Here is a 26,896-nt window from a genome sequence, read left to right as displayed (position 1 = left end):
TGCCAAGGATGAGCCAAGCCCAAACTGATTCTGAGCCGAGCTCAGGTGGTTGCTAATCGGCTGACACAAAAACTGTACAGAGTCACAGATAAGCAAATTTACTGGGGATTTTCTCCTGTTCACTGTAATTTATGAAAAGGAGAAAAGTGTAATTTTTTTACAAATCATCCATAAATTCTTGGACAGATGTCACCACTGAGGATTACCACAGAATACCACTGACATGACTCGTATTGTGCTATAATCTCATTGTATATGGAGCATAAATGGTATCAGCAGACAGTGCAAGGTAAAAATCAGCATTGCTAGTGATTGGAACGGATGATTTTTATCTGCTATTCTATTTATCTTTTCTGAAAAGATCTATGTACTCCTAGGAGGTAATAGAGAGATCCAGTGGCGGCTGGTGCTCAAATTTTTTTTTTGGGGGGGGCGCAAAGAAACTGAAAAATTCTGAAAGAAAATCCATCAATTGCCTCCACTGTGCCCATTAAACACAGCCACTGTGCCCATCAATTGCAGCCATTGTGCCATCAAGCGCAGCCACTGTACCCATCAAACGCAGCCACTGTGCGATCAAATTATGCCACTGTGCCCCATCAAATGCTGCCACTGTGCCATCAAATGCAGCCACTGTGTCCATCAAATGCTGCCACTGTGCCCATCAAAGGCAGCCACTGTGCCATCAAATGCTGCCAATGTGCCCATCAAATGCAGCCACTATGCCATCAAATGTTGCCAATGTGCCCATCAAATGCTACCACTGTGCCCCATCAAATGCTGCCACTGTGCCATCAAATGCAGCCACTGTGCCCATCAAATGCTGCCACTGTGCCATCAAATGCAGCTACTGTGCCTATCAAATGTTGCCACTGTGCCCATCAAATGCTGCCACTGTGCCCCATCAAATGCTGCCACTGTGCCCCATCAAATGCTGCCACTGTGCCCCATAAAATGCAGCCAATGTGCCATAAATTGCCACCACTGTGACCCCCTGCCTGCCGTCTGCCAGCACTTACCCTGTCTCGGTGGGTGACGGCAGCGAGCGGTGTCCTCCACATGTCCCCTACCATACTCTCCTCCTGATAGGCATCCAATCACAGTGCCTGTCGTTTAAGCCAATCAGGTGATGGGTAACAGACATGAGCACCTGACAGGCGTAGAGGCAGTTCAGTGTTAGAAAAGTGAATATTCATCCGCTGTTCTAACACACCTGCTCTCAGGTCACCTTTTTTGACACCTATTAAAGCCTATGGCTCTAATCAGGTGCTTCAAACACACCCCCGCCACTGTAATTCAGGTGCCCGGTGCCGTAAAAGGGCCCGGGCGCCTGAATAGGGGATGGCAGCAGCGGCCATGGATAGATTCATGCTATGCATGAATCTATCTAATGGTCATAGTGGGGGTGGCTGGTGCCCTTATGGACACACTGCCACTGGAGAGATCCTCTGAAACTGAACAGTGGATGGTCATGGCAAGTAAAAGGAATTATGTATAAGGCTCCAATTGCTAACTGTAGTAAAATGAAATTCCTATATTCCTGTATGACTTCCTATAATCTCATCTATTTTACCAGATATCCAAATATATTGCTTGTAAGACTTTAACAAGATATTAGAAAGAGACTATTGTGTGATGTCATCAACTTCCAAGAACAAGACAACTTTCAGTGTTTAGCTATGTAATGGAGTCCACAGATCTTCATTACAATATATCCTTTTTTTACAAGTTTAAGATTTAAACTGCCCCAGAATATTATTGTCTTAGTCAGGCTCGGTTCACATTATGAATTGCGCCACATTCCTGTTCAATTCGCATGTGACTCAGTGCTGTGAAATTTGAGCCCATTCTTTTTGAATTGGCTCAAATCAAACCACATTGCACCAAAGATATGCATTCAGTTTGTGAACTGCACTGCAGCCAGATCTCATTGTCATTTTTTACCATGCGATCTGTTGCTGACAAATGCACTGTGTTTGCAACCTGTGTATGGGGTGGCCTTAACAGTGCACTGAGACCCGCTTGCAAGGGCAGTTAAATTTGAATGTGGTGCAGGAAATGTACATGGATTGTGGTATTTATCGCACTGCATTAGTGTGAACCTAGCCTCAGTCCTGTTATACTCACAGTAATTCCTCTATCCGGCTTTTTGTCAGAGCTTCCATCAGATCCCTGAAATGAGGACCATCCAGATTGTTCTTAGACAGGTCCAGTCTCCTCAGTGTCTGGTTATTTCTTATTCCAGATGCCAGGTGGGGGCAGGAACTGTCTGTCAGGTGATTAGAGGACAATCTGTAGAAGAAGAGAAGAATGTTACCAGAAGAAAATTAATTTCTCCCCCAGGAATGAATGTAACTATTCTCTACATGAATGGAACTCATTTCTCTTTATTGGAATCATTTAAATGAGATAGTTTTATAAAACGCCATAAAATAGACTTTTATAAGAAAAATGTTATAATGGAGTAGATCCCTCAATATTGTCACCCATGAGTAGAGACGGTGATATCTCCATACACAGGATGACCACAAAATGTATTCTCCTCGTGTGTGGACCATGAAGCAGACAGTGTGAGGCTGGAATCAGCATTGCTAGTGGTTATAAATGAGCTAATCTGCCCGGGTTCAATTCATGACCAGTTTTGCAAAACATCCTCATTCAGAAAATCCAAAAATGTTATGCACCCCACTAAAGTCTTGGGGGGGGGGCAAATAAATGGAATTGGAATTTTCATTTTATTCTTTTAGATATAGCGTATACACAGTAGAACTCTAATCAGATTCATACCCATTGAAAAAAGACTCTCTTTTCATTTGTCCCAGGTCATGTTATTATTCATGACTAGCTGGGTTATGCACCACCTATAGGTGAATGGACACTGGCTAAAAAACAGGCAGGAAGTCCCTCCTATATAACCCCATTCTACTTAGAAAGAACAGCGTGGCAAGCAGGAATAAAAGCAGTGGTGGAACTACCAGGGTCACAATGGTCACACTTGCAACTGGGCCCTGCCATTTCACCACTGTGGGGGTGTCTCTGTCACACAGCCCAGAGCCAGCACTGACAGTACCCCCAACTTGCATTGACTTCTATTACTGAAGTAATTTGAAAGTCATGCTGAAGATATCATCGGCCTTTTTTAACAGCACAATCAGCTGATGCCGATTAATTAAAAACGCCAAATATCGGCCGATATATCGGTCGACCTCTAAGTCTAACTATCTGAGGAGAAACACTTGTACATGACCCAGATATTCCTCCTGCAACAAATCATCAATTGTATGATTAACCACTTCCCATCCCAGTCATTGACAAATGACGTCCCCAGGAGGGATCTCCCATCCTGGGCGGGTGTCATATGACGTCCTCGGCTTCTTGGTCATCTAGGGGGTGTGCGTGCACCCGCCGCGTCACTCGGGAGCCGATGTGCATTCTTAGCGGCCATGATGTCCGCCGGGCACCTGCGATTGCCCGATAACAGAGCAGGACCGCGGATCTGTGTGTTTAGGTGAGAGGATGTTTTCCCAGTATAGAGGAACACCGATCGGTCTCCTCCCCTTGTGAGTCCCCTCCCCCTACATTTAGAATCACTCCCTAGGTAACACATTTAACCCCTTGATCACCCCCTAGTGTTAACCCCTTCCCCGCCAGTGACATTTATACTATATTTATACAGTAATCAGTGCATTTTTATAGCTCACTGTATAAATGTGAATGGTCCTAAAATAGTGTCAAAAGTGTCCGATATGTCTGCCGCAATGTCACAGTCATGATAAAAATCGCAGATCACCAGTAAAAAACAAAAATAATAAAAATGCCATTAATCTATCCCCTATTTTGTAGACGCTATAACTTTTGCGCAAACCAATCAATATACGCTTATTGTGATTTTTTTTAACAAAAATATGTAGAAGAATACATATCAGCCTAAACTGAGGAAAAAATATTTTTAAATAAAAAAAAATGGGGATGTTTATTATAGCAAAAAGTAAAAAATATTGTGTTTTTTTTTCAAAGTTGTCACACTTCTTTTGTTTATAGCACAAGAAATAAAAACCGCAGAGGTGATCAAATACCACCAAAAGAAAGCTCTATTTGTGGGAAAAAAATTATACATTTATTATTTGGGTACAGCGTTGTAGTGTTGACCGCACAATTGTCATTCAAAGTGTCACAGAGCTGAAAACGTAAAATTGGCCTGGACTTCATAGCTATTTTGCAGAGCTATGGCAGGATTTAAGGCTCTAGCAACAGAAAATCCAGTTAAAGATATCTTCTAAAGCATACAAACTCTAATGCCGTGTACACTAGACATGGGCGCTGTCAATAAATTAGTTTCGTTCTGTTCTGTTATGGTTCGTATTAAAATTAATTCGTACTTCGTGTCCGAAATCCCGTTTCAATTTGTACGAAATACGAATTGTTGTTAGGTTCGTTAACTTGTATGAACGTTTGTTACGATGAATTTAAAGGCAAAAATATACCTCAATATGACAGTCGATGCTGATGGAAGTTTGGTTTTTATCCGAAAATACGAAATTCTGTTGAAGAATTTCCTATCCGAAATACGAATTTTCTTTAGATGAGGGGCTCCCACCGTCCCTGTGCTGTGCTGACTTCCTCCTGGGGATTCGTAAACAAAAGTTTGTATTTCGTACAAAATTCGGACGCATGGCAATTCGTATTTCGGATCCTCCCGAACGTACAAATTGAGGGAAATTCGTATGAATTTGAGATTCGTACGAAATGAATCGCACATGTCTAGTGTACACACGGTCGGACTTTCCGACCGAAAAAGTCAGACGGAATCATTTCATCGGATATTCCGATCGTGTGTGTGGGCTTCATCTGACTTTTTTTTTTTTCAAATATTCTGATGGACCTAGGAATAGAACATGTTTTAAGTCTTCCCGACGGAATCAATTCCTATCGGGAAAACCGTTCGTCTGTATGCTGTTCCGACGGACCAAAAACGACGCAAGGGCAGCTATTGGCTACTGGCTATTGAACGATTGAGCTATTGAGGTGAGGGGATACAGAGGAAGGCTGAAGTTTAGGTTTAATTGCATCTTCTTCATTGACTAAAAAGCAAATTAATTTGATTTCAATGAAGCAAAGTTAAGATTTTAGTACAGGGAACTCCCTGGTGTGTGCTGCTTTTTCTGGCAAAAGAAAAACCCCACTTCAACCTCCTTGTAGTTAGCCCTGTAGGGTCAGACCGGAGACCCCACAGACATTGGGCCAATACTGTCACTGCTATCTGACAGACATCCCATAGATTGAATTCTACTGCCTCTACTCATCTGTTCATTCTGTGCAGAAATTCAATGTTTTCACATAATTACATATAAAGCACACTTATAATAGAAAATAAGTAATCCCCGATAATCAGTAATTCTTCTGGAGGAGTTATTGAAAATTCCAATTTAACAGAAATGTTATTATTATAAGTTGATCATTACCTTAGACTCTTGATGGTGTGTGGATCCAGTAGAAGTTTTCTCAATCCTTCATTTCGAATATTGCATGAAGTTAGATTTACTTCTTCTGTCTCTCTGCAGGATTGAAGGATAAAAGACAGCACAGAGCAGTCCAGAGGGCTGAGGGGGACATCAGAAAAGTCAACTATGTTTGCTCCAATACATTGTGACACCAGAGCCTTATTCCTGCTCTCATACAGATAGTAGAATACACTAAGAAGATCTCTGTCACCTCTTATGGATTTGTCAGGTCTTTGGTCTGGTATTTTCTTCTGGATCCAGGTGATGACATGTCTGGCAGCCTGAGTATACAATTCTCCCACATGAGACTTTAACAAGGATCTAGTAGTAGAGTCTGAGAGACCGCAGAGGAAACAGAGGAATATTTCAGCATAGCCATCTTTGTAAGATTCAGCCTTATGAAGTGTTTCCTGTAATCTGTCATCATTATAGTTAATAAAATGGACTAAAGCCGCAAAAAACTCCTGAAGAGTGAGATGTAAGAAGGTGTAATCCACATCAGGAGGCCGACCGGATTCCATCATGAAAGATGAAAAGAGATGTTTATAATTTTTCACATTGAATGACTGCAGATGACGCTCATCAAATACAATCAGGTGATTCATGACTCCATGTTCTGCCATCCACCCAATAGATGTCAGCAGTTCCCGGACAGTGTGACCACCATCTTTATTCTGGCTGTGATTGGCCAGAATGTTGGAGACAAAAGTCACAAAGAGTTGTGTCACTGTTTTGGGTAATGATGTCATCAGCTGATCAGTGATTGTTGGTTGGGATCTGAAGTACATTGATAACACTGTACAGATGATCCAGCAGTATGATGGGAGATAACAGAAAGTGTACAGTGTGTCATTCTCCTGTACATAATGAAAAGCCTTCTCTGACAATTCCTCATTTCCAAAGAAATTATTAAAGAAAGTCAGTCTGTCTTCATGGAGAAATCCCATGATTGTAGATATTCTCTGAAAAACACTGGTATCCACTGATGCCAGTCTGGTTGGGCGGCTGGTTATCAGTACAGAGCAACCCTTAAGAAGACTCTGCCTCACCAAACTGACCACAATCTCACTAAATTTTGTCCTATAAGCAAAGAGTCTACTTGATCTGAAATCTATTTGGCGAATACTTTCATCTAATCCATCAAATATAAACAGAAGTCTTTCTGGATCTTGTAAAATGTCTCCAATCTGACTCTTCAGATGTGGATATTGATGAAGAATCATCTCCTCCAAGCTGACCTCTCCCAGTCTATTAAGGTCCCGGAATCTGAAGAAGAAGAGAAAGGCAAATCTCTGGTAGTGTTTTCCGGTCACCCAGTCATAGACAAACTTCTGCATCAGTGTGGTCTTTCCTATTCCTGGCACTCCGCTCACCATTACTGCATGTGGTACACATTGTGACTGGGGGTTCCATCGGAACAGTCTGTTTGGTGTAATGTGTTCCAGTCTAGTTTGTGTTTTCCTCAAGCATTCCTCATGTTTTACCCCAGTCTGTATTATCTCATTCTGGGGACGTTCCCTGAACTGATCAGTGGAGACTACAATCAGATTCACATAACGCTCATTGATGAGGAATCTTTGTGGTTCCAGGGTAGTTCCTGGGGGTCTATGCTCCTCTAGAGTCTCAGTCTTCTCCATCAGATGTTGTTTGTGCTTTTCCTGAATATCTGGGAATGCAATGGAAATATTTTATGACTTGGGTAATAGTAGAAATTAACAATGAAATGTTTAGTTCAAAGAAAAACTTTGTGTCATATTCTGTGCATAGATGATTGGGAATGTACTACAAAAACACAATATTTTAACTCATTGATACAAGAATTATACAGACTTACTTACTTAAATCTGAACTCCAGGGATTCAGCCACTTTGACAAATGTGCAGGAATACTATGAGTTAAGTGAAATGAGGCACATGCCACCTGAGGACTTCTCTCTTTAACTAGATTTGACAATTTTATGGCACTCCCCGAGGATTACACTCTGGGGCTCTGAGAGGAGAGAAGCTGTGTTCTTACACACAGCATCTGTGCCCATCCTTCGTCTCTGCTGCCCATTCACAGAAGCCTTTGTATTTTGTGAATGAGGCAGCAGATGGGAGGGGTAGGTACAGCAGCTGCATACAACTCTGCAGCTGAAGGAGCTGAGACCAGAAGATATAGTGTTGATGTTTCAAAACTCTAGTGATAGCTATCCTTCTGGAGAGGCATACAATTGTTAGATTTAAATTAGAGGAGTCCTGAGGTGGCATGCACCTTTTTGGACTTATTACACATTTATCAAAGTGTCTCAATTCCTGGAGCTTAAATGGATACCCGAGTCAAGATTAGTTGTATTAATTAACTTAATATAGTTAAAAATGTTTGCAATTGGAAAATCATTTCAAATTTTTCTTAACTACTTCAGCTCTGGAAGATATACCCCCTTCATGACCAGGCCATTTTTTTAGATACTGCACTTCATTATTTTAACTGACAATTGCGCGGTTATGCAACGCCGTACCCAAATAAAATGTATGTCATTTTTTTCTCCAAAATAGCTTTCTTTTGGTGGTAATTGATAACCTCTGCTTTTTTTTATTTTTTGCGCTATAAACAAAAACAGACGGACAATTTTGAAAAAAAAATTTTTTTTTTTTTACTTTCTGCTTTAACCATTTGCCTACCATGCATGAACACCCTCTTCCTGTCCAAGCCATTTTTCAGCTTTCAGCGCTGTCGCACTTTGAATGACAATTGCGCGGTCATGCTACACTATATCCAAACAATTTTTTAGAATTTTCTTCATACACATAGAGCTTTCTTTTGATGGTATTTAATCACTGCTGTTTTTTTTTATTTTTTACAAAAAAAAGACCAAAAATTTTGGAAAAAAACCTTTTTTTACTTTTTTTCTGTCAGTAAATTTTGTAACTAAGTAATTTTTCACCTTCACTGATGTGCGCTGATGAGGTGGCACCGATGGGCACTGATAGGCTGAACTGGTGGGCATTGATGAGGTGGCATTAATGGGCACTGATAAGGTGGCACTTATGGGCACTGATGAGGTGGCACTGATGAGGAGGCACTAATATATCCCACACTTATGGGCACTGATAGGTGGCACTTATATGTGACACTGATGAGCACTGATAGGCGGCAATGATTGGCACTGTTAGGTGGCACTAGTGGGCACTGATAGGCAGCAGTGATGGGCACTGATAGGCGGCACTGGTGGGCATGGATAGGCAGCGTGGATAGGCGGTACAGATGGGCACTGATGGGCATTGATAGGTGTCACTGATGGGCGACTGATGAGCATTGATGGACAGCAGTGATGGTCATGGCTAATGGGCACTGATTTGTGGCGCTTGTGGGCAGTGTGGGCACTGTATGCTGGCATTGGTGGGCACTGTATTTTTACACTTTATTTATATATGTAATCAGGGCACTGATGATCACTTTCCTAGATGTCCCCCTGTGAGGAGATGCGGCTGATCGGTGTCCTAGCAACACGGTGCTGCAGCGATCGCCCCCCCCCCCCCCCACGGGAGCGCAAGAGCAGGCGCGCAAGAGCGGCCGCTCTGGGCCACCGTCATAAGACGGCAGCCCAGAACAAGAGATGCACTGCCATGCCGTCATTTGACAGTGGGAGGGCAGCAAGCGGTTAAAACATATCCAATAAAAAATTTAAAAAATGCGCATGTGCGTGTGCCGTTCAGTGGGGCCACAAACACGTTTGCGCTGGAGCGCCATTCCGCCATGCATGCGTGCAGGGAAATGACGATTGTGGCAGGGTGGATTCAGATTCCTTCTCTGACAAGCTGTCAAAGCGAAGAGACAGCAGTCGCCGGGAGGCCTCCCACCTTTTAAAATTTTTTCTATTTTTCGGGTCTGTCGGGTGGCGTGATTGGATGGACAACCTAGGACCTTTTTTTTTCTTTTTTAATAAAGGAATTGTCAAAAACTGTCTGTTGTGGTTTTTACTTTTTGACACTTTTTTGGTGAATGGGTAGCGGTACAATGTATCCGATAGCCATTCACATGGGGGCACGGGATCTGAGTGCCCCCTTGCTAAAGGGGGCTTCCAGATTCTGATAAGCCCCCCACCATCAGACCCCGACAACCACAGGCCAGGGTTGTCAGGAAGAGGTCCTTGTCCCCATCAACATGGGTACAAGGTGCTTTGGGGATACCCCAAAGCACCCTTCCCATGTTGAGGGTAAGCGGCCTGGTATGGTTAAGGATGGGAGAGGTCGCTTGCTTGTCCCCTCTTTTTTCTGGCCTGCCAGTCTGCATGTTTGGATAAGGGTCTGGTATAGATTTTGAGGGGGGCACCATGCCGTTTTTTTATTAGTTTTGTCATAGGGTCCCCCTTAACCACTTCAGTACTGTATTATATACTCTACACTGCACTATATGCCCTGCATTGTATTATATATATACTAAAATGACTGAGAATTATATAATATATACTATAAACTCTACAATGTGTTATAAATATATATATATATACTACACTGTTGGCACTATATGCTCTCCACTGTATTATATATACTACACTAACTCTAACTACACTATATACTCTGACCTGTATTCAGGCCTGGACTGGCCATAGGGCACACCGGCACTTGCCCACTGGGCCGGGGGCCACCAGGCCGCATGTGCTTGTGGGGCCAAAGCAGATGAGCTGCTCCTTGAGCCCCCACTGCTCATTCAGCCTCTACGTGGGTAGCTGGCTGCCATTACAGTTAGGCCGGGGGCAGAGACTACAGGTCACATTACCTGTGACCATGAAGAGGGAGGGGATCTACGTGAGACGCGGATACCTGGATATGGGGAGCAGCTGCATACAATTACACAGTAAAAGAATCCATCTCTTTATTTTTCTCCTACAGCCTCCGAATGCCTGCTTCTCATTCTCTCCCTCCCGTGGGCATTCAGAGGCAGTAGAAGAAAAATAAAAAGATGGATTCTTCTACTGTGTATGCAGTTGCTTCTTCCATCCAGCTTCTTTCTACTGCCCCCCAGTGATCACCAACTCCCCCCAGTGCTTTCCAGCCCAGGTTCTGGTGTCAGTGCTCTCTCTCTATCTCGGTGCTGGTGTGGTGTCAGTGCTCTCGATCTCGGTGCTGGTGTGGTCTCATTGCTCTCTATCTCGGTGCTGGTATCAGTGCTCTATATCACGGTGCTGGTGTCAGTGCTCTGTATCACAGTGCTGGTGTCAGTGCTCTCTATCTCGGTGCTGGTATCAGTGCTCTATATCATGGTGCTGGTGTCAGTGCACTCTATCACGGTGCTGGTGTCAGTGCTCTCTATCTCGGTGTTGGTGTCAGTGCACTCTATCACGGTGCTGGTGTCAGTGCTCTCTATCTCGGTGCTGGTGTCAGTGCTCTATATCACGGTGCTGGTGTCAGTGCTCTATATCACAGTGCTGGTGTCAGTGCTCTCTATCTCAGTTGTGGTGTCAGTGCACTCTATCACGGTGCTGGTGTCAGTGCTCTCTATCTCAGTGCTGGTGTCAGTGCTCTATATCACGGTGCTGGTGTCAGTGCACTCTATCACGGTGCTGGTGTCAGTGCTCTATATCACAGTGCTGGTGTCAGTGCTCTCTATCACGGTGCTGGTGATCATCTCCTGCACCCTCTTCATAGCCTACCCTGGCCTTGCCTCTCCTCCATTGCCTTCATGCGCTCCTGAGTCCTGAATTGTCAAAATTTCACAGATAAAAAAAGAATGCGTGTAGTTGTTGATACCAGATTCACTTCATACATGTGTTATGTCAGTGGCCATGTGGTGGGACTATGTGTGCACAGCTAGCAATTATTTTGTGGCTGAAAATATAACCTGTAGGTTTTTAAGATTCGCCTGCCATTGAAGTCAACGGGGCCTGCCGCGAACTTTGCGGTTCGCAAAATTTTCGCCGCGTTCGCGAAACATCCCGTCGGAAGTTTGTCCATCTCTAAGGGCAGAGGTGCTTTAACCAATTCCCGACCGGCGCACGACAATGTACGTCGGCAGAATGGCATGGGCAGGCATATTGGCGTACAGGTATGTCCATTTCTATATGCTGCCCTGCCATCGCGTGCGCGCCGCTGCCAGTGCACTCGCGTGTCGGTCGGTGATCCCCGTGAGTCCGGTCGCAGGTCCCGCAGACTCGATCGCCACGGTTATACCCGCGATCATCTCACGGGGAGGCTGAATGGGAAGACCTCCCCATTCTGCCTAGCAACAAGTGTCACTGATCTCTGCTCCATGTGATTGGAGCAGAGATCAGTGCTCTCTAACACAAAGCCCAGCCCCCCACAGTTAGTAACACGCCCCTAGGAACACTTAACCCCTACACTGTCACCCCCTGGTTAAACCCTTCACTGCCAGTGTCATTTACACAGGAATCGGTGTATTTGTATAGCACTGATTGCTGTATAAATGACAATGGTCCCAAAAATTTGTCAAAAATGTACGATGTGTCCGCTATAATGTTGCAGTCACAATAAAAATCGCTGATTGCCCTCATTACTAGTAAGAAAATAATTATTAATAACAATGCCACAAAACTATCCCCTATTTTGTAAACGCTATAACTTTTGCGCAAACCAATCAATAATCGCTTATTGCGATTTTTTTCAAAAAATATCTAGAAGAATACGTATCGGCCTAAACTGAGGAAAAAAACTTTTTTTTATATATTTTTGGGGGATATTTATTATAGCAAAAAGTAAAAAAATACTGAGTTTTTTCAAAATTGACGCTCTTTTTTTGTTTATAGCGCAAAAAATAAAAACCACAGATGTGATAAAATACCACCAAAAGAAAGCTTTATTTGTGTCGAAAAAAAGGACGTAAATTTTGTTTGGGAGCCACGTCGCACGACCACGCTATTGTCAGTTAAAGCAACGCAGTGCTGAATTGCAAAAAGTGGTCTGGTCTTAAGCCAGCAAAATGGTCCGGTCTGAAAGTGGTTAAAGAGATCGGGGTCACGCCGTGTCCTAGCAACATGGAGCGGCCGCGATCGCTGTACTGCATGCCCCAGCGGGCGCGCGATAGCAGCCGTTCTGGGACGCCATCATATGACGTCCGACGGTGGGTGGGCGGCAAGAGGTTAACAATTAATAGAAGCCTCGCAAATTTGCAACAAAGAAGCACATTTTCCAGTGGATCAGGAACAAACACAATTTTGTGAGTGTTTCCAACCTGCACAAGTACAAACCTAACTCCAGCTCTGTCTGCAGTTTGGAAAAATTGAGGATTTTTCAATTAAATTACCTCTCAGCTCCGGAGTCAGTGAGTGTCCCTTCTCATCCAGCAGAATCTGATCCACCAGACCCTCACCTATAGGAAAATACAGAAATTAAAAATGTATTCTGATCACATCCACCTGAGCAGACCAACAAAATTATTAATGTGAAAGACGCCTACACAGTTTTCAAATAATAAAAGTCACTTTTGATACTGTATGTTGAGTAGACATGTGCATTCGTTTTCGTCCAAATGCATTTTCGTCCGAATTTCAGGTATTTTCGTTTTCGTTTTGACAAACGATAACGAAAGCGCAGAATCCGAAAAACGAAAGATCCGACATAAATAAATGCTTTATTTTTGTTTTCATTGTTACAACAGTTCGATATAGAATAGGAGATTCAACGTGACTCTGACAATAGCAATCTGTGTCTATAGAACCTGTGGTCGAATGTGCCTAACCTTACCTCTATTAGTCCAAGATTATATAGAGAAAATATTCAACAGAGAGAAAATATTCTGCAAGTAACTGTCCTAAAAAGTGTTTGGGGACCCGGGTCCTGCCCCAGGGGACATGTATCAATGCAAAAAAAAGTTTTAAAAACGGCCGTTTTTTCGGGAGCAGTGATTAAAGTGAAACAATAAATGTGTAATATTCCTTTAAATTTCGTACGGGGGGGGGGGTGTCTACAGTATGCCTGTGAAGGGGCGCATGTTTCTGGTGCTTAGAACTGTCCCTGCACAAAGTGTAATTTATGCAGGAAAAAAAGTCCTTTAAAATCACTTGCAGCTATTATAAATTGTCGGCTCCGTAATACAGAGAACATTGAAAGTCATTGATAAAAAAAATAAATAAATACATTTAGAAAAAGTGTGGGGTTCTCCCTAAATATCCATACCAGACCCTTCAGGTCTGGTATGAATATTAAGGGGAACCCCGCGTCAAATTAAAAAAAAAATTGACGTGGGGGTCCCTCTTAAAATACATACCAGACTCTTTATCTGAGCACGCAACCTGGCAGGACGCAGGAAAAGAGGGGGGGACGAGAGAGTAGCCCCCCTCCCTCCTGAACCATACCAGGCCACATGCCCTCAACATTAGGAGGATGCTTTGGGGGTCTGTGACCCCTCAAAGCACCTTGTCCCCATGTTGATGTGGAGAAGGGCCTCATCCCCACAACCCTGGCCGGTGGTTGTGGGGGTCTGCGGGCGGGGGGCTAGGGGGTACAAAAGTACCCCTACCATTTCACAAAGAAAGTGTAAAAAATTGTTAAATAAGACAAACACACTTTTGAAAAATTCCTTTATTAAAAATTAATTTATTTTTAAAAAATTCCAGCGGTTGTAATCCACTCTTGCTATCCATCGACGGACGATCATCTCTCCGGGGTCCAGCGATGTAGGTCAGTGTATGTAGGTCACTACTGTCAGTGTATGTAGGCCAGGTAGGTCAGTGTCAGGCAGGTGAGTTTAGTGGTCAGCATTGATGGGCACTGGTAAGTCACACGACCATGTGCAGAGAAGGGCAACCAAACTGATAATGGTCTGAGGCATGGAGGAGCTCCACTATGAGGAAAGATTAGAGGAACTGAATTTATTCACTCTTGATAAGAGGAGATTAAGGGGGGATATGATCACCATGCGCAAATATATAAGGGGTCCATATAGTGAACTTGGTGTCGAGTCATTCATCACTTTACAGTCAACAAAGAGCAAAAGGGGGCACTCTTTACGTCTAGAGGAAAAGAGATTTCATCTCCAAATACGGATTTTTTTCCCCTGCTGTAGCAAATTGGATCATGCTCTGCTGGGGTTTTTTGCCTTCCTCTGGATCAGCTGTGGGTATAGAATTGGTTGTGAGATTGTGGCTTTTTTCCTGATTAATTTTTGGGTAGTTTTGTTTTCTTTCTTCTGTTTTCCCATATCCAATATGGTGGATCGGCGCGCCTATGGAGCTCAGATCGAGGCATGGATGTATTGTTTACTATTTAAGCGGTGCGTCAGGGCGCCGTCCCGTATCCCATGACCACGTCCGTCTAGTGACGAAACGCGTAGGGAGGAACGGCGTGCTGACGTCACCGCGTTCTACGTAGACCCGGAAGTGCGGGCGGTAGCCGAGAGGTGGCTGGCTCGATTTTGTAAATCGCTGATTTATATGCTGAATATGTGAGTTTACTTGCTTTTTACTTATTAGCTCATTAAAAGGGTTTTACACCATGTATGTGTTCCCTTGTTTTTTATATACTTTGGGGCATTAACGTTCTAATTGGTCAGAGTGTCTGGAGAGAGAGGCTCGGCGTGGTTCCCAAGACCAGGGGCGTAACTATAGGGGGTGCAGCAGTTGCGACCGCAACCGGGCCCTGTGATGCAGAGGGTCCATGCAGTCCCCTCTACATGTGGCCGGCAGCAGCATAGGCAGCTAGGGGTACCAGTACACCATGCACACGGGTGGATGGAGGTGACTAGCAGAGCTCCATGCTCGACTATCGCACTGGCTGCTCTTTAGTTGTGCATTCCCTGCATGACCTGTGTCCTCAGCCGGCTCCTCAGAGTACCCCTCTCCTGCTCCATGCATTGCCACTCAATCTGATGTCTGTTCTCCCCAGCCAGACAGGGACAGTCCCCCAATGGGGCACCTAAAAAAAAAAAATAATAATAAAAAAAAAAACTACTGATACCAGTGGTGGAACTACGGGGCTCACAAAGGTCATACCTGTGACCACGCCCTGGAGTTCCACTGCCGGACTCGGAGGAAAGGGCCCTGGCTGGGGTTCAGGGGGGCCCTTCATGGTTTATTGCATCGGGGCCAGGAAAGTTCTAGTTACGCCACTGCCCAAGACCGTCTATCTAGACCACCTTCAAATACATTTTTGATCTCATTTAACACTGAGATCTTACGCTCTGGTAAGCGGCTCTTATTACCCATTGGTGGAGGTGCTTCAGTGGAATCCCTGTCACACGATTTCTTACTGGTGTCACTTTTTCATCGCACATTGGATTAATTGATGCAAATCTTTTTGGGACTTTTATGGATTATTTGTTGTCCTCTGGCTTTATATACACTGCATGGAGTTTTTTTATTTTTAATTAATTATTTTTTTGTATTCAATATTAGATGAGTTAATTTTGATTTTCATATAATCATTATCTGTTTGTATTTATTCACTTATTAATTCAAGCTAATTTTGTGGTAGCATATTTTTTGTGGTGTTACCTTTCACACGATAATTAGTTGTGATTTGTGTCCGTTATGATTATTTTTATGCCTTCACGGTTATTTATATAAGGTATTTTTTTCATACACTGTATTTATTTATTCACTTAAATTAATTATCTAAATTATTCTCACTGTTTTGAGGTAAAGTGCCGAATTCAATATTTTTTGGGCTTTAATTTGGGTTTTTATCTATTTACTTAAACTAATTATTTAAATTATTCTCACTTATTTGAGGTAAAGTGCCGAATTCAATAATATATTTTTTAAGGGTTTTTGGGATCATAGAAAAACCTTTTTTATATATAATTAGCGCAGCTCCCCACTATATACAAATTTTGACTATCGTAGGTATAACGATTTGAGCTGCTGCTTGGCGGGCTGGTTTTTGAATAGCGCAGTTTCTTCCCTTTCTTGCTTAACAGTTTGATATAGATAGTAGATTTGACATGACACTGACAATAACAATCTGTGTCCATCGAACCTGTGGTCGAATGTGCCTAACCTTAGCTCTATTAGTTCAAGATTATTCTACATAGAGAGAAAAGATTCGACATAGAGAGAAAAGATTTGACATAGAAAGAAAAGATTCGACATAGAGAGAAAAGATTCGACATAGAGAGAAAAGATTCAACATTATAGAGACAATAGCAAGAAAAGGTCGAATGTGCCTAACCTAACTCTATTAGTCCAAGATTATTCTACATAGAGAGAAAAGATTCAACATGAAGATTCGACGAAGCAGTCGCCACGAGCGGACATTTATGGTCAAATGCTCCGCCCATATGCTATATAAGAATTCTAATGTTGGTTGACTAGTAATAATAATTAATAAATATAATTATTACTAGTGTCATACAACATTAGAATTCTACTATAGCTTGTAGGTGGAACATTCGACCAGAAATGTATGATTGCAGCGTCGTACAGTTTAGTTGCTCCGTCAAATCTTCTTTGAACATTCGGCAGACACCATAAGCCTTCAATGACAGATTCAACCTTAAATATTTGGGATTTTCGGACGAATGCATTTTTTTAACGAAACTAATAAATAAAAAACTAATTTCAGGAGTAACTAAATAAATGTATTTTTTAGACGAAAACTAAATTCCGAAAAACGACATATTTCAGTGTGCACATGTCTAAAAACAAATGAATTTACAAAAAAAAAAAATAAATACTTATGCCCCGTACACACGATCAGACTTTCTGACAACAAAACCGTGGGTTTTTGTTCCAAGGTTGTTGGCTCCAACTGGTCTTGCATACACACGGTCACACAAATGTTGGCCAACAATTATGAAAAATGGGAACGCGGTGACGTACAAGACGTACGACGAGCAGAGAAAAAGGAAGTGCAATAGCCAGTGAGACTCCTGCTTGATTCCGAGCATGCGTAGAACTTTTGTGCGTCGAACTTGTGTACACACGATCGGAAATTCCAACAACAAAGTTTTGTTGGCGGGAAATTTAAGAACCTGCTAGCCAACATTTGCTGGTGGAAAGTCCGATAACAAATGTTCGATGGAGCATACACACAGTCGGACTTTCAGCCAAGAAGCTCACATCCAACATTTGTTGTCGGAAAATCCGATCGTGTGTACGGGGCATTACAGTACCTGTCCTATTCCTGTGTGTTAGATGTCCATGACCCCCCCCCCCCCATGTGATTTCTCCCTCCACCCATAATACCACAACAATTGTTATTGCAAACAAAGTCCTATTACCTTTCTGGCTGATTTCCGCCAGAACCGCCAATAAATTAGGTTGACCTTCCTGTAGCACACAGAGACATTCCCAGAGTCCAATCACAGCTTTTCTTCCCCCATCCTGAATATCTTGTAACAAGGTGCGAGAGAAGGCAGTCCTGCTCATACTTTTTTCCTTTGTCGCCATTGTATTGTACTTCTGAAACACAAATATAGTTTTCTTTTTCAAAAACTGAGTCGATCAGAAGATACTGTAAAAAGCAAAACCGGTATAATTAACATGGAACAATCCATAATATGAATTACATTTTAAAAGGTAACCATGATTTCTTGTAATGCTGTGTACACACAGTCGGACTTGCCAATGGGATAACCTCCATTTTCATTTCCGCCAGAAAAATTTAGAACATGTTCTCTATCTAAGTCCGTTGGAAATTCCGACAGAAAAAGTCCGATGGGGCATACACATGGTCGGAATATCCGACCAAAAGCTCCCACCTGACTTTTTCTGTTGGAAATTCCGACCGTGTGTACGCAGCATAAGAGTTTGGCATGGTTGTACTTGCAATCCTCTGTTGAGTATTAAAATAAAATGGGTGGCCTCTAAAGATAGTAACCATAAATATAAAAATATAGAACAACAATTTGTACCACCATCCAAAATGTAATTGGATAGAGGTTTGGGAACCTGGTCCCATACCAGGGTTCACCAGGGGCGAAGGAGCAAGTGGAATATCTCGGTACAGTTTGGGAAAAGTACAAAATAGAGTACCATATATACTCGAGTATAAGCTGACCCGAATATAAGCACCTGATTTACTACAAAATACTGGGAAAACTTATTGACTCGAGTATAAGCGTGGGGGGGGGGGGGGGAAGGCAGCAGCTACTGTAAGTGGAAAAGAGGGTCAACAATGCCCATTTGCAGCCTCACTGTGCCCATTTGCAGCCTCCCTGTGCCATTTGCAGCCTCACTGTGTCCATTTGCAGCCATAGGTCCCCTGAACTTCAAACTCGGTATTTAAGGGTTCCTAGATGCCCCCTAGCTGCAGCCCAAATTTTGGGTCTCTGGACCCAAAGAGTCCCGAAATGACATTGCTGAAAATTGACACAATTGACCGACTTTGAGGCCCCATATCTCGGGGCCCACTTGGTGCTAGGAACCCAAAATTTGGTGTGCAAACCCAGTGGAACCAACACTACAACATATCCAGCTGGGGTTCCTAACACTAAGATATGGGGCCCCAAAGTCAGTTCGGTATATGTCAAGCACTTTTCTGCAGCAGAGAATGATATTTTTCGAACCGACTTTGGGGCCCCGTATCTCAGGGCCACTTGGTGCTAGGAACCCCAGCTTTGGATATGTTGTAGTACTGGGTTTGCACACCAAATTTGGGGTTCCTAGCACCGAGTGGCCCCCGAGATATGGGGCCCCGAAGTCGGGTTGGAAAATGTCAAGCACTTTTCTTCAGAAAAGTTAAAAAGTGCATTTAATATACATCTTAATTCAAACCAAAAATGGGGGACAAATGAGGAGGAATGAGGGATGGAAGGACATTGTTCTAAATCAGGGACAGTCCCTCAAAATCAGGGACAGTTGGGAGCCATGCAACTATATAGATCAGACCAAAATGAGGGACAAATGAGGGGGAAAGAGGGACAGAGGGACATTTTTTCTAAATCAGGGACAGTCCATCGAAATCAGGGACAGTTGGGAGCTATGGGGTCGGGTTGTGTTTTGAAGAAGCTATGTACAGCCCCCTGCTGGCCCCTCCCACCAGTCATGATAAGAATCACAGAGGCCCAGTGATGACATCACTGGGTCTAAAATAAGGTAAGTAATGAAAACAAAAATATTTAATTTAAAAAATGTCACTATCATATTAATGAGGTTGGGATGACGAATAAAGGAAGGCAGTAAGGAAATATAAGCAGTAATATATGTTATTTAAAAGATAGATAGATAGATAGATAGATAGATAGATAGATAGATAGATAGATAGATAGATAGATAGATAGCCTTCTCAAAACCAATCAGTGGGAGTGCCGGGGGCCTGCTGGGGAGTCTGGGAAGGGGTACTTAAGGGGTGTGGGTCACGTGTTTTGGGAGAGGTGTTCGTGAGACCCGTGTGGTCTGTTCTGGTTCCAGGACCGGGTAGCCCCGTGAGGGGTCCCGGTCACGGGGTGTTCGACATCCCGCAACACGTTCCTGTCAGAGGCCCCTGAAAGACCCGCTTGGTCTGGGGTAGGGATCCGTCTGTTCCCAAGTCACGGAACCTGCTGGTCCGAGGCGCAGTAACTGAGGAAGGATTCAAGGTGTCCGGGTGTGCTCTCGGCTTGGAGAGGCACCACAGCTCATGGAAGTGACCGGGGAGGACTCTTCGGAGGAGGGCCGGCAAGTGGCATCCTGAGAAGTGCCTGGTTACTGAGTTGGGAAGGACATTGACGAATTCACGTTTTTCTAGTACCATGGAGGAGATGGGAAACATTCCAGGTACTGAAGAAAAAGGTTCCCGTTCACCCTTAGTTATCCACGTTCATAGGATTGTTCAAGTTTTTGAGTCAACGGGCTGACTGCCATGATCTCTGGCTAGAGATCTGTTCAGCCTTGAAGTACCCAGCTGCGAGTGGCTACTCTCTGGGTTGAAGTAGAGACTTTGCTAGACCTGCAGTTCAAGGTGCCTGATTGCTTCACCCGTGCCCTCTGTTCCCACAAGAGACTGTGTTACTGGATGTTACTACTGCAAAATAAAACCTTTGTTAAAGGACTTTATCTGTGTCAGTGTTCAAGTCGTTGGGTACCAACCCTGGGAACCCCTAGACGAGGAGGAGCAGGCCATAGAGAAGGTAACTGGTAAGCCCAATAAGTCAAGGCTGCCCTGCAACGGGTTATGACCACTACAGATATGATAGATAGATAAATAGATAGATAGATAGATAGATAGATAGATAGATAGATAGATAGATAGATAGATAGATAGATAGATAGATAGATAGATAGATAGATAGATAGATAGATGGAGAGATGGAGAGATGGAGAGATGGAGAGATGGAGAGATAGATGGAGAGATGTATAGATGGATAGATGGAGAGATGGAGAGATAGAGAGATAGATGGAGAGATGGATAGATGGAGAGATGGAGAGATAGATGGAGAGATGGATAGATGGAGAGATGGAGAGATGGATAGATGGAGAGATGGATAGATGGAGAGATAGATAGATAGATAGAGATAGATAGATAGATAGATAATAGATAGATAGATAGATAGATAGATAGATAGATAGATAGATGGAGATATGGAGAGATGGAGAGATGGAGAGATGGATAGATGGAGAGATGGAGAGATGGAGAGATGGAGAGATGGAGAGATAGATGGATAGATGGAGAGATAGATGGATAGATGGAGAGATGGAGAGATAGATGGAGAGATGGATAGATGGAGAGATGGATAGATGGAGAGATGGAGAGATGATAGATGGAGAGATGGATAGATGGAGAGATAGATGGAGAGATGGAGAGATAGATGGAGAGATAGATGGAGAGATGGAGAGATGGATAGATGGAGAGATTGAGAGATGGATAGATGGAGAGATGGATAGATGGAGAGATGGAGAGATGGAGAGATAGATGGATAGATGGATAGATGGATAGATGGAGAGATGGAGAGATAGATGGAGAGATGGAGAGATAGATGGAGAGATGGATAGATGGAGAGATGGAGAGATGGAGAGATGGAGAGATAGATGGAGAGATGTATAGATGGATAGATGGAGAGATGGAGAGATAGAGAGATAGATGGAGAGATGGATAGATGGAGAGATGGAGAGATAGATGGAGAGATGGATAGATGGAGAGATGGAGAGATGGATAGATGGAGAGACGATAGATGGAGAGATAGATAGATAGATAGAGATAGATAGATAGATAGATAGATAGATAGATGATAGATAGATAGATAGATAGATAGATAGATAGATGGAGATATGGAGAGATGGAGAGATGGAGAGATGGATAGATGGAGAGATGGGAGAGATGGAGAGATGGAGAGATAGATGGATAGATGGAGAGATAGATGGATAGATGGAGAGATGGAGAGATAGATGGAGAGATGGATAGATGGAGAGATGGATAGATGGAGAGATGGAGAGATGGATAGATGGAGAGATGGATAGATGGAGAGATAGATGGAGAGATGGAGAGATAGATGGAGAGATAGATGGAGAGATGGAGAGATGGATAGATGGAGAGATTGAGAGATGGATAGATGGAGAGATGGAGAGATGGAGAGATAGATGGATAGATGGATAGATGGATAGATGGAGAGATGGAGAGATAGATGGAGAGATGGAGAGATAGATGGAGAGATGGATAGATGGAGAGATGGATAGATGGAGAGATGGATAGATGGAGAGATGGAGAGATAGATGGAGAGATGGAGAGATAGATGGAGAGATAGATGGAGAGATGGAGAGATGGATAGATGGAGAGATATGAGAGATGGATTAGATGGAGAGATGGATAGATGGATAGATGGAGAGATGGAGAGATGGAGAGATAGATGGATAGATGGATAGATGGAGAGATGGAGAGATAGATGGAGAGATGGAGGCGATAGATGGAGAGATGGAGAGATGGATAGATGGAGAGATGGAGAGATGGATAGATGGAGAGATGGATAGATGGAGAGATGGATAGATGGAGAGATGGATAGATGGAGAGATGGATAGATGGAGAGATGGGATAGATAGATAGATAGATAGATAGATAGATAGATAGATAGATAGATAGATAGATAGAGATAGAAAATGATTCTGTCTCATATTAATATTACGTTATTTAAAGTGGTTGTAAACCCAATAATAAAAAAACAACCTGCAAGAAAAAGGTGTAATGAAGCTAGTATGAATAGAATATTAGCTCATTATGTATTACTTACCTTGGATCAAAGGCCCCCCGCAGCCTTCCTCTTTCACCGCTCCGGCCGGTGACATTTCTCCCCCGGAGTTACTTCCGGGTATGTGGCACCAGCGCTGTGATTGGCCAGAGCTGCAATGACGTCACTCCCGTAACAGCACATTCTAACTGAAGCAACGACACATACGTGGCGTTGCTTCAGTTTGCTTCAGTGCGCACGTGCCGATGACGTTGGCACATGCAAATAAAGGGGGATATCTCCTAAACCGTTCAGGTTTAGGAGATATCCGGGGTAGCTACAGGTAAGCCTTTAATAAGGCCCATCTCTCCATCTTATTAAAGGCTTACCTGTAGCAAAAAGTGTGTTGTAAGGGGTTTACAACCACTTTAAAATGCTACTAAAACCAAGACGCGAAAAACACAATGAGGGGTTCCAGAGCTATAGGCAGCTCAAGCCATATGCAAGATTTATCCTTTGAAGTTCAGGAGACAGGGGACAGGAACAACCTTGATTTTCACAGAGAAAGTAAAGATTTGCACAAAACTTAAGCAGCAAATACAGTATATTCACACGTGCTTTTAACTGACGTAGACATATGTTGCAGTTCAATTCAAAATATTTTTGTCTTACATCTGTGCATAAGACATTCCGAGATTTTAGCTCTTTCAGGAGGACCCCGATGTCCAAGTTCTCCAGGATTTGCACCAGATCATCTCTGTAATACTCGTATATCCTCCCCAGTGATGGATCATCATATGAAGACAGCTGATGGAGGAAGCTCTTGAGGTCCCCCACTGAAACACAGAAAATACATTTACAAGATTGTGGCTTTAAAGAGGAAGTAAAGGCTAAAAAAAATAAAATAAAAAAAACACACCCTGCAAGGCAAAGGCATAATGAGCTAGTATGCATAGCATACTAGCATATTATGAATAACTTACCTGAGAACGAAGCCCCCGAAGCGGTCCTCCGTCTTCATGTCCGGCGCTGCCATGGATCCCGGAGTGACTTCCGGGTCTCGCTGCTCCGGCGCTGTGATTCCCCGGAGCAGCGATGACGTCACTCCCGCGCATTGTGCACGGGAGCTGACACTCGCGGCATATCGCCGCGATCTATGACCTGCCCAGTGCGCCTGCGCGCCGCTGTCTACGATGCATGCGCCGTAGACAGCTGTGGCTGTCTTCGGGTAAATATCTCCTAAACCGTATAGGTTTGGGAGATATTTCTTTGACCTACAGGTAAGCCTTAATCTAGGCTTACCTGTAGGTCAAAGTTGGTTGTAAGGGCTTACAAACACTTTAAAGAGGAGCTCCAGTCACCTTTTTTCAAAATTAAAAGTCAACAGCTACAAAAACTGGAGCTGCTGACTTTGAACTACTTAGCGCCTGCCCTGTTGCAGTTTTACTGCTGTGTGCAGGATCACATATATACAGTCGTGGCCAAAAGTTTTGAGATTGACACAAATAGACATTTTTCACAAAGTCTGTTGCTTCAGTATTTTTAGATCTTTTTGTCAGATGTTACTATGGGATACTGAAGTATAATTACAAGCATTTCATAAGTGTCAAAAGTTTTTATTGACACTTTCTTTTTTCCAAGACCTCTGCAATTCTCCCTGGCATGCTGTCAATCAACTTCTGGGAAACATCCTGACTGGTGGCCGCCCCCCCATAATCAATGCTTGGAGTTTGTCAGAATTTGTGTGTGGGGGGGGGGGGGGGGGGTTTGTTCACCTGCCTCTTGAGGATTGACCACCTGTTCTCAATAAGGTTGCCACCTTTTCTTCAAGTCAAACCCGAACAGTTTTGCGGCGCACAACAATTTTTTTTATAGTATAAACTATACATATATTTTGCTACTAAATAATATTTCTAATCATATGAACTTAATAACAAGAGTCCCCCTTTACATCAGAGTTCACAGAGTTCCTCCTTTACATCTGAACTCGCAGAGTTCTCTTTCACTGTAAGGGGGGACTCTGATGTAAGGGAGAACTCTGGGGACTCTGACATAAGGGATGCTCTGGGAACCCTGATTTATGGGGGAACACTGAGAACTCTGATGTACGGAGAGGACTCTGCTGTAAGGGGAAACACTGTGGCCTCTGCTGTAAAGGGTAACTCTGATGTAAGGGATACTCTGAGAACCCTGATTTGCCTTAGTGTACTCACTCAGAGGCAGGAGGGGGAAGGGGGGAGAATTCAGTCAGAAATAGGGATGGATGGTGAGCTCACTCACCCCTTGGCAGTCAGCACCTCTCATTCAGATGGATCTGAGGCTTCAAATTTCCAGCCCCCACTTTCCTTTTCTGAGGCACAGCGCCAGGGATTGGAGTGTGGGCACACACAGAGGGGTAGGGATGAGGGGAAGAGGTGCAGATCAGGCCCTCTCTCCTCTCCCACCTGTATGTGTTTGGGGGGGGGGGGGGTATGGTTTGTTAGTGCTGGCTTTGGGCAGTGTGAAAGAGAGTGTAATGCCCCGTACACACGAGAGGGATTAAGTCTGACAAACCTCCGACGGAGTTCCGCTGGAGTTCCGACGGAGTTCTGGCGGATTTTTCGACCGAACGGACTTGGCCACACACCATCACACCAAACTCCGACGGAGTCGAACGTGATGACGTACGACGGGATTCGACGTAGGAAGTTCATAGACAGTAGCCAATAGCTGCCCTAGCGTCGGTTTTAGTCCGTCGGAGTAGCACACACACGAGCAAACTTTTCGAAGGGGACCGGGTCCGGCGGAGTTCCGTCGGGAAAATTTAAAGCATGCTTCATTTCTAAAGTCCGTCAGACTTTAGCGAAGCTAAAGTCCGTTGCAGCCCACACACGATCGGATAGTCTGACGGACTCGGTCCGTCGGAGTTTGGATGTCGAAAAGTCCGCTCGTGTGTACGGGGCATTACAGACACTCTCAGCTGCAACAACTGCAGCCAGCAACCCTGCTGGGAAGCCATAGTCCAGTCTAAATAATGTGTCCGGGTTTCAGACAGTCCAAAACCTGGACACATGATTTCAAACCCGAACTGTCCGGGTGAATCCTGGACAGGTGGCAACCCTAGTTCTCAATAGGATTAAGTTTTGGGGAGTTTCCTAGCCATGGACCCAAAATGTTGATGTTTTGTTGCCCAAGCCATTTAGTTATCACTTTTGCCTTATGGGAAGGTGATCCATCATGCTGGAAAAGAGATTGCTCCTCACCAAACTGTTCTTGCATGGTTGGGAGAAGTTGCTCTCGGAGGATGTTTTTGTACCACTCTTTATTCATGGTTGTGTTCTTGGGAAAAATTGTGAGTGAGATCCCCACTCCCTTGGCTGAGAAGCCACCCCACACATGAATGGTCTCGGGATGCTTTACTGTTGGCATGACACAGGACTGATGGTAGAGCTCACCTTTTCTTCTCCGGACAAGGTTTTTTCTGGGTGCCCCAAACAATCTAAACAAAGAGGATTCATCAGAAAAAAATACTTTACCCCAGTCCTCAGAAGTCCAATCCCTGGACCTTTTGCAGAATATCAGTCTGTCCCTGATGTTTTTTTCCTGGAGAGTGGTTTTCTTTACTGCCCTTCTTCACACCAGGTCAACCTCCAAAAGTCTTCTTCTCACTGTGCGTGCCGATGTACCCACACCTGACTGCTGCCATTCCTAAGCAAACTCTACACTGGTGATGCCATCGATCCCACAGCCAAATCAACCATAGGAGATGGTCCTGGCGCTTGCTGGACTTTCTTAGTTGCCCTGAAGCCTTCTTCACAAATACAGTGGAAATGTTTTTTTTTTTTATGAGATTAAGTTCATTTTCATGGCAAAGAGGGACTCATTGCAATTCATCTGATCACTCTTCATAACATTCTGGAGTATATGCCAATTGCTATCATAAAAACTGAGGCAGCCGACTTTGTAAAAATTAATATTTGTGTCATTCTCAAAATGGGCAGGTACGCCTGGCACCAGTAAATTACTCAGTACACAGGTACAATGCCAGTCTGTCTATGTAAACAAAGTAGATTGCCATTCTGCCAGGAGGAAAGACATGTATCCTGTTTCTCTGCATGGATCCAGAGCAGTGGCGGCTCGTCCATAGGGGGTGCCCGGGCGCCGCCCCCCTCCATGCAGTCAGTCACAAAAAAAAAAAAAAAAATTGATAATAAAAAAATTTGAAAAAAAAAATAGATTTTTTCTTCAAATGGCCCTTTAAAAAAAAAAGAAAAAAGAAATGAAAAAAAGTGCTTATGTGCACCGTTAGTCTGTCACTTCCGGTTTTCTCCTGTGTCAGACCAGTGCGCCCGAGCGGAGGAGCGGAGGAGTGAACTCCCGCACTTGCCGCTATGAAACTCCAG

General features: G+C 43.7%; 1 protein-coding gene and 1 long non-coding RNA gene across 5 annotated transcripts in view; both read right to left on the bottom strand.

Annotated features, from left to right (window-relative positions):
- LOC143942692 (NACHT, LRR and PYD domains-containing protein 3-like) overlaps positions 1-26,896 on the bottom strand; it is a 235,938-nt gene that overhangs the window by 92,484 nt on the left and 116,558 nt on the right. For all 4 annotated transcript variants that reach the window (XM_077464073.1, XM_077464070.1, XM_077464072.1 and 1 more), the window contains one exon: positions 2,128-2,292. In XM_077464073.1, coding sequence (XP_077320199.1) covers positions 2,128-2,292 — 165 coding nt within the window. The remainder of the gene's footprint in view (positions 1-2,127; positions 2,293-26,896) is intronic.
- LOC143942695 (uncharacterized) overlaps positions 7,034-26,896 on the bottom strand; it is a 30,424-nt gene continuing 10,561 nt past the window's right edge. Inside the window, exons 3-5 of the long non-coding RNA XR_013264820.1 lie at positions 23,187-23,350; positions 12,744-12,809; positions 7,034-7,167 (exon numbers count right to left, since the gene is read on the bottom strand). This is a non-coding gene — a long non-coding RNA (uncharacterized LOC143942695). The remainder of the gene's footprint in view (positions 7,168-12,743; positions 12,810-23,186; positions 23,351-26,896) is intronic.

Source organism: Lithobates pipiens, unplaced genomic scaffold, assembly GCF_037356315.1.
Source record: "Lithobates pipiens isolate NorthernLeopardFrog02 unplaced genomic scaffold, aLitPip1_a1.2 Scaffold_30, whole genome shotgun sequence".
Taxonomy (NCBI): Eukaryota; Metazoa; Chordata; class Amphibia; order Anura; family Ranidae; genus Lithobates; species Lithobates pipiens.
This window is presented reverse-complemented; position numbering and strand designations above follow the sequence as displayed.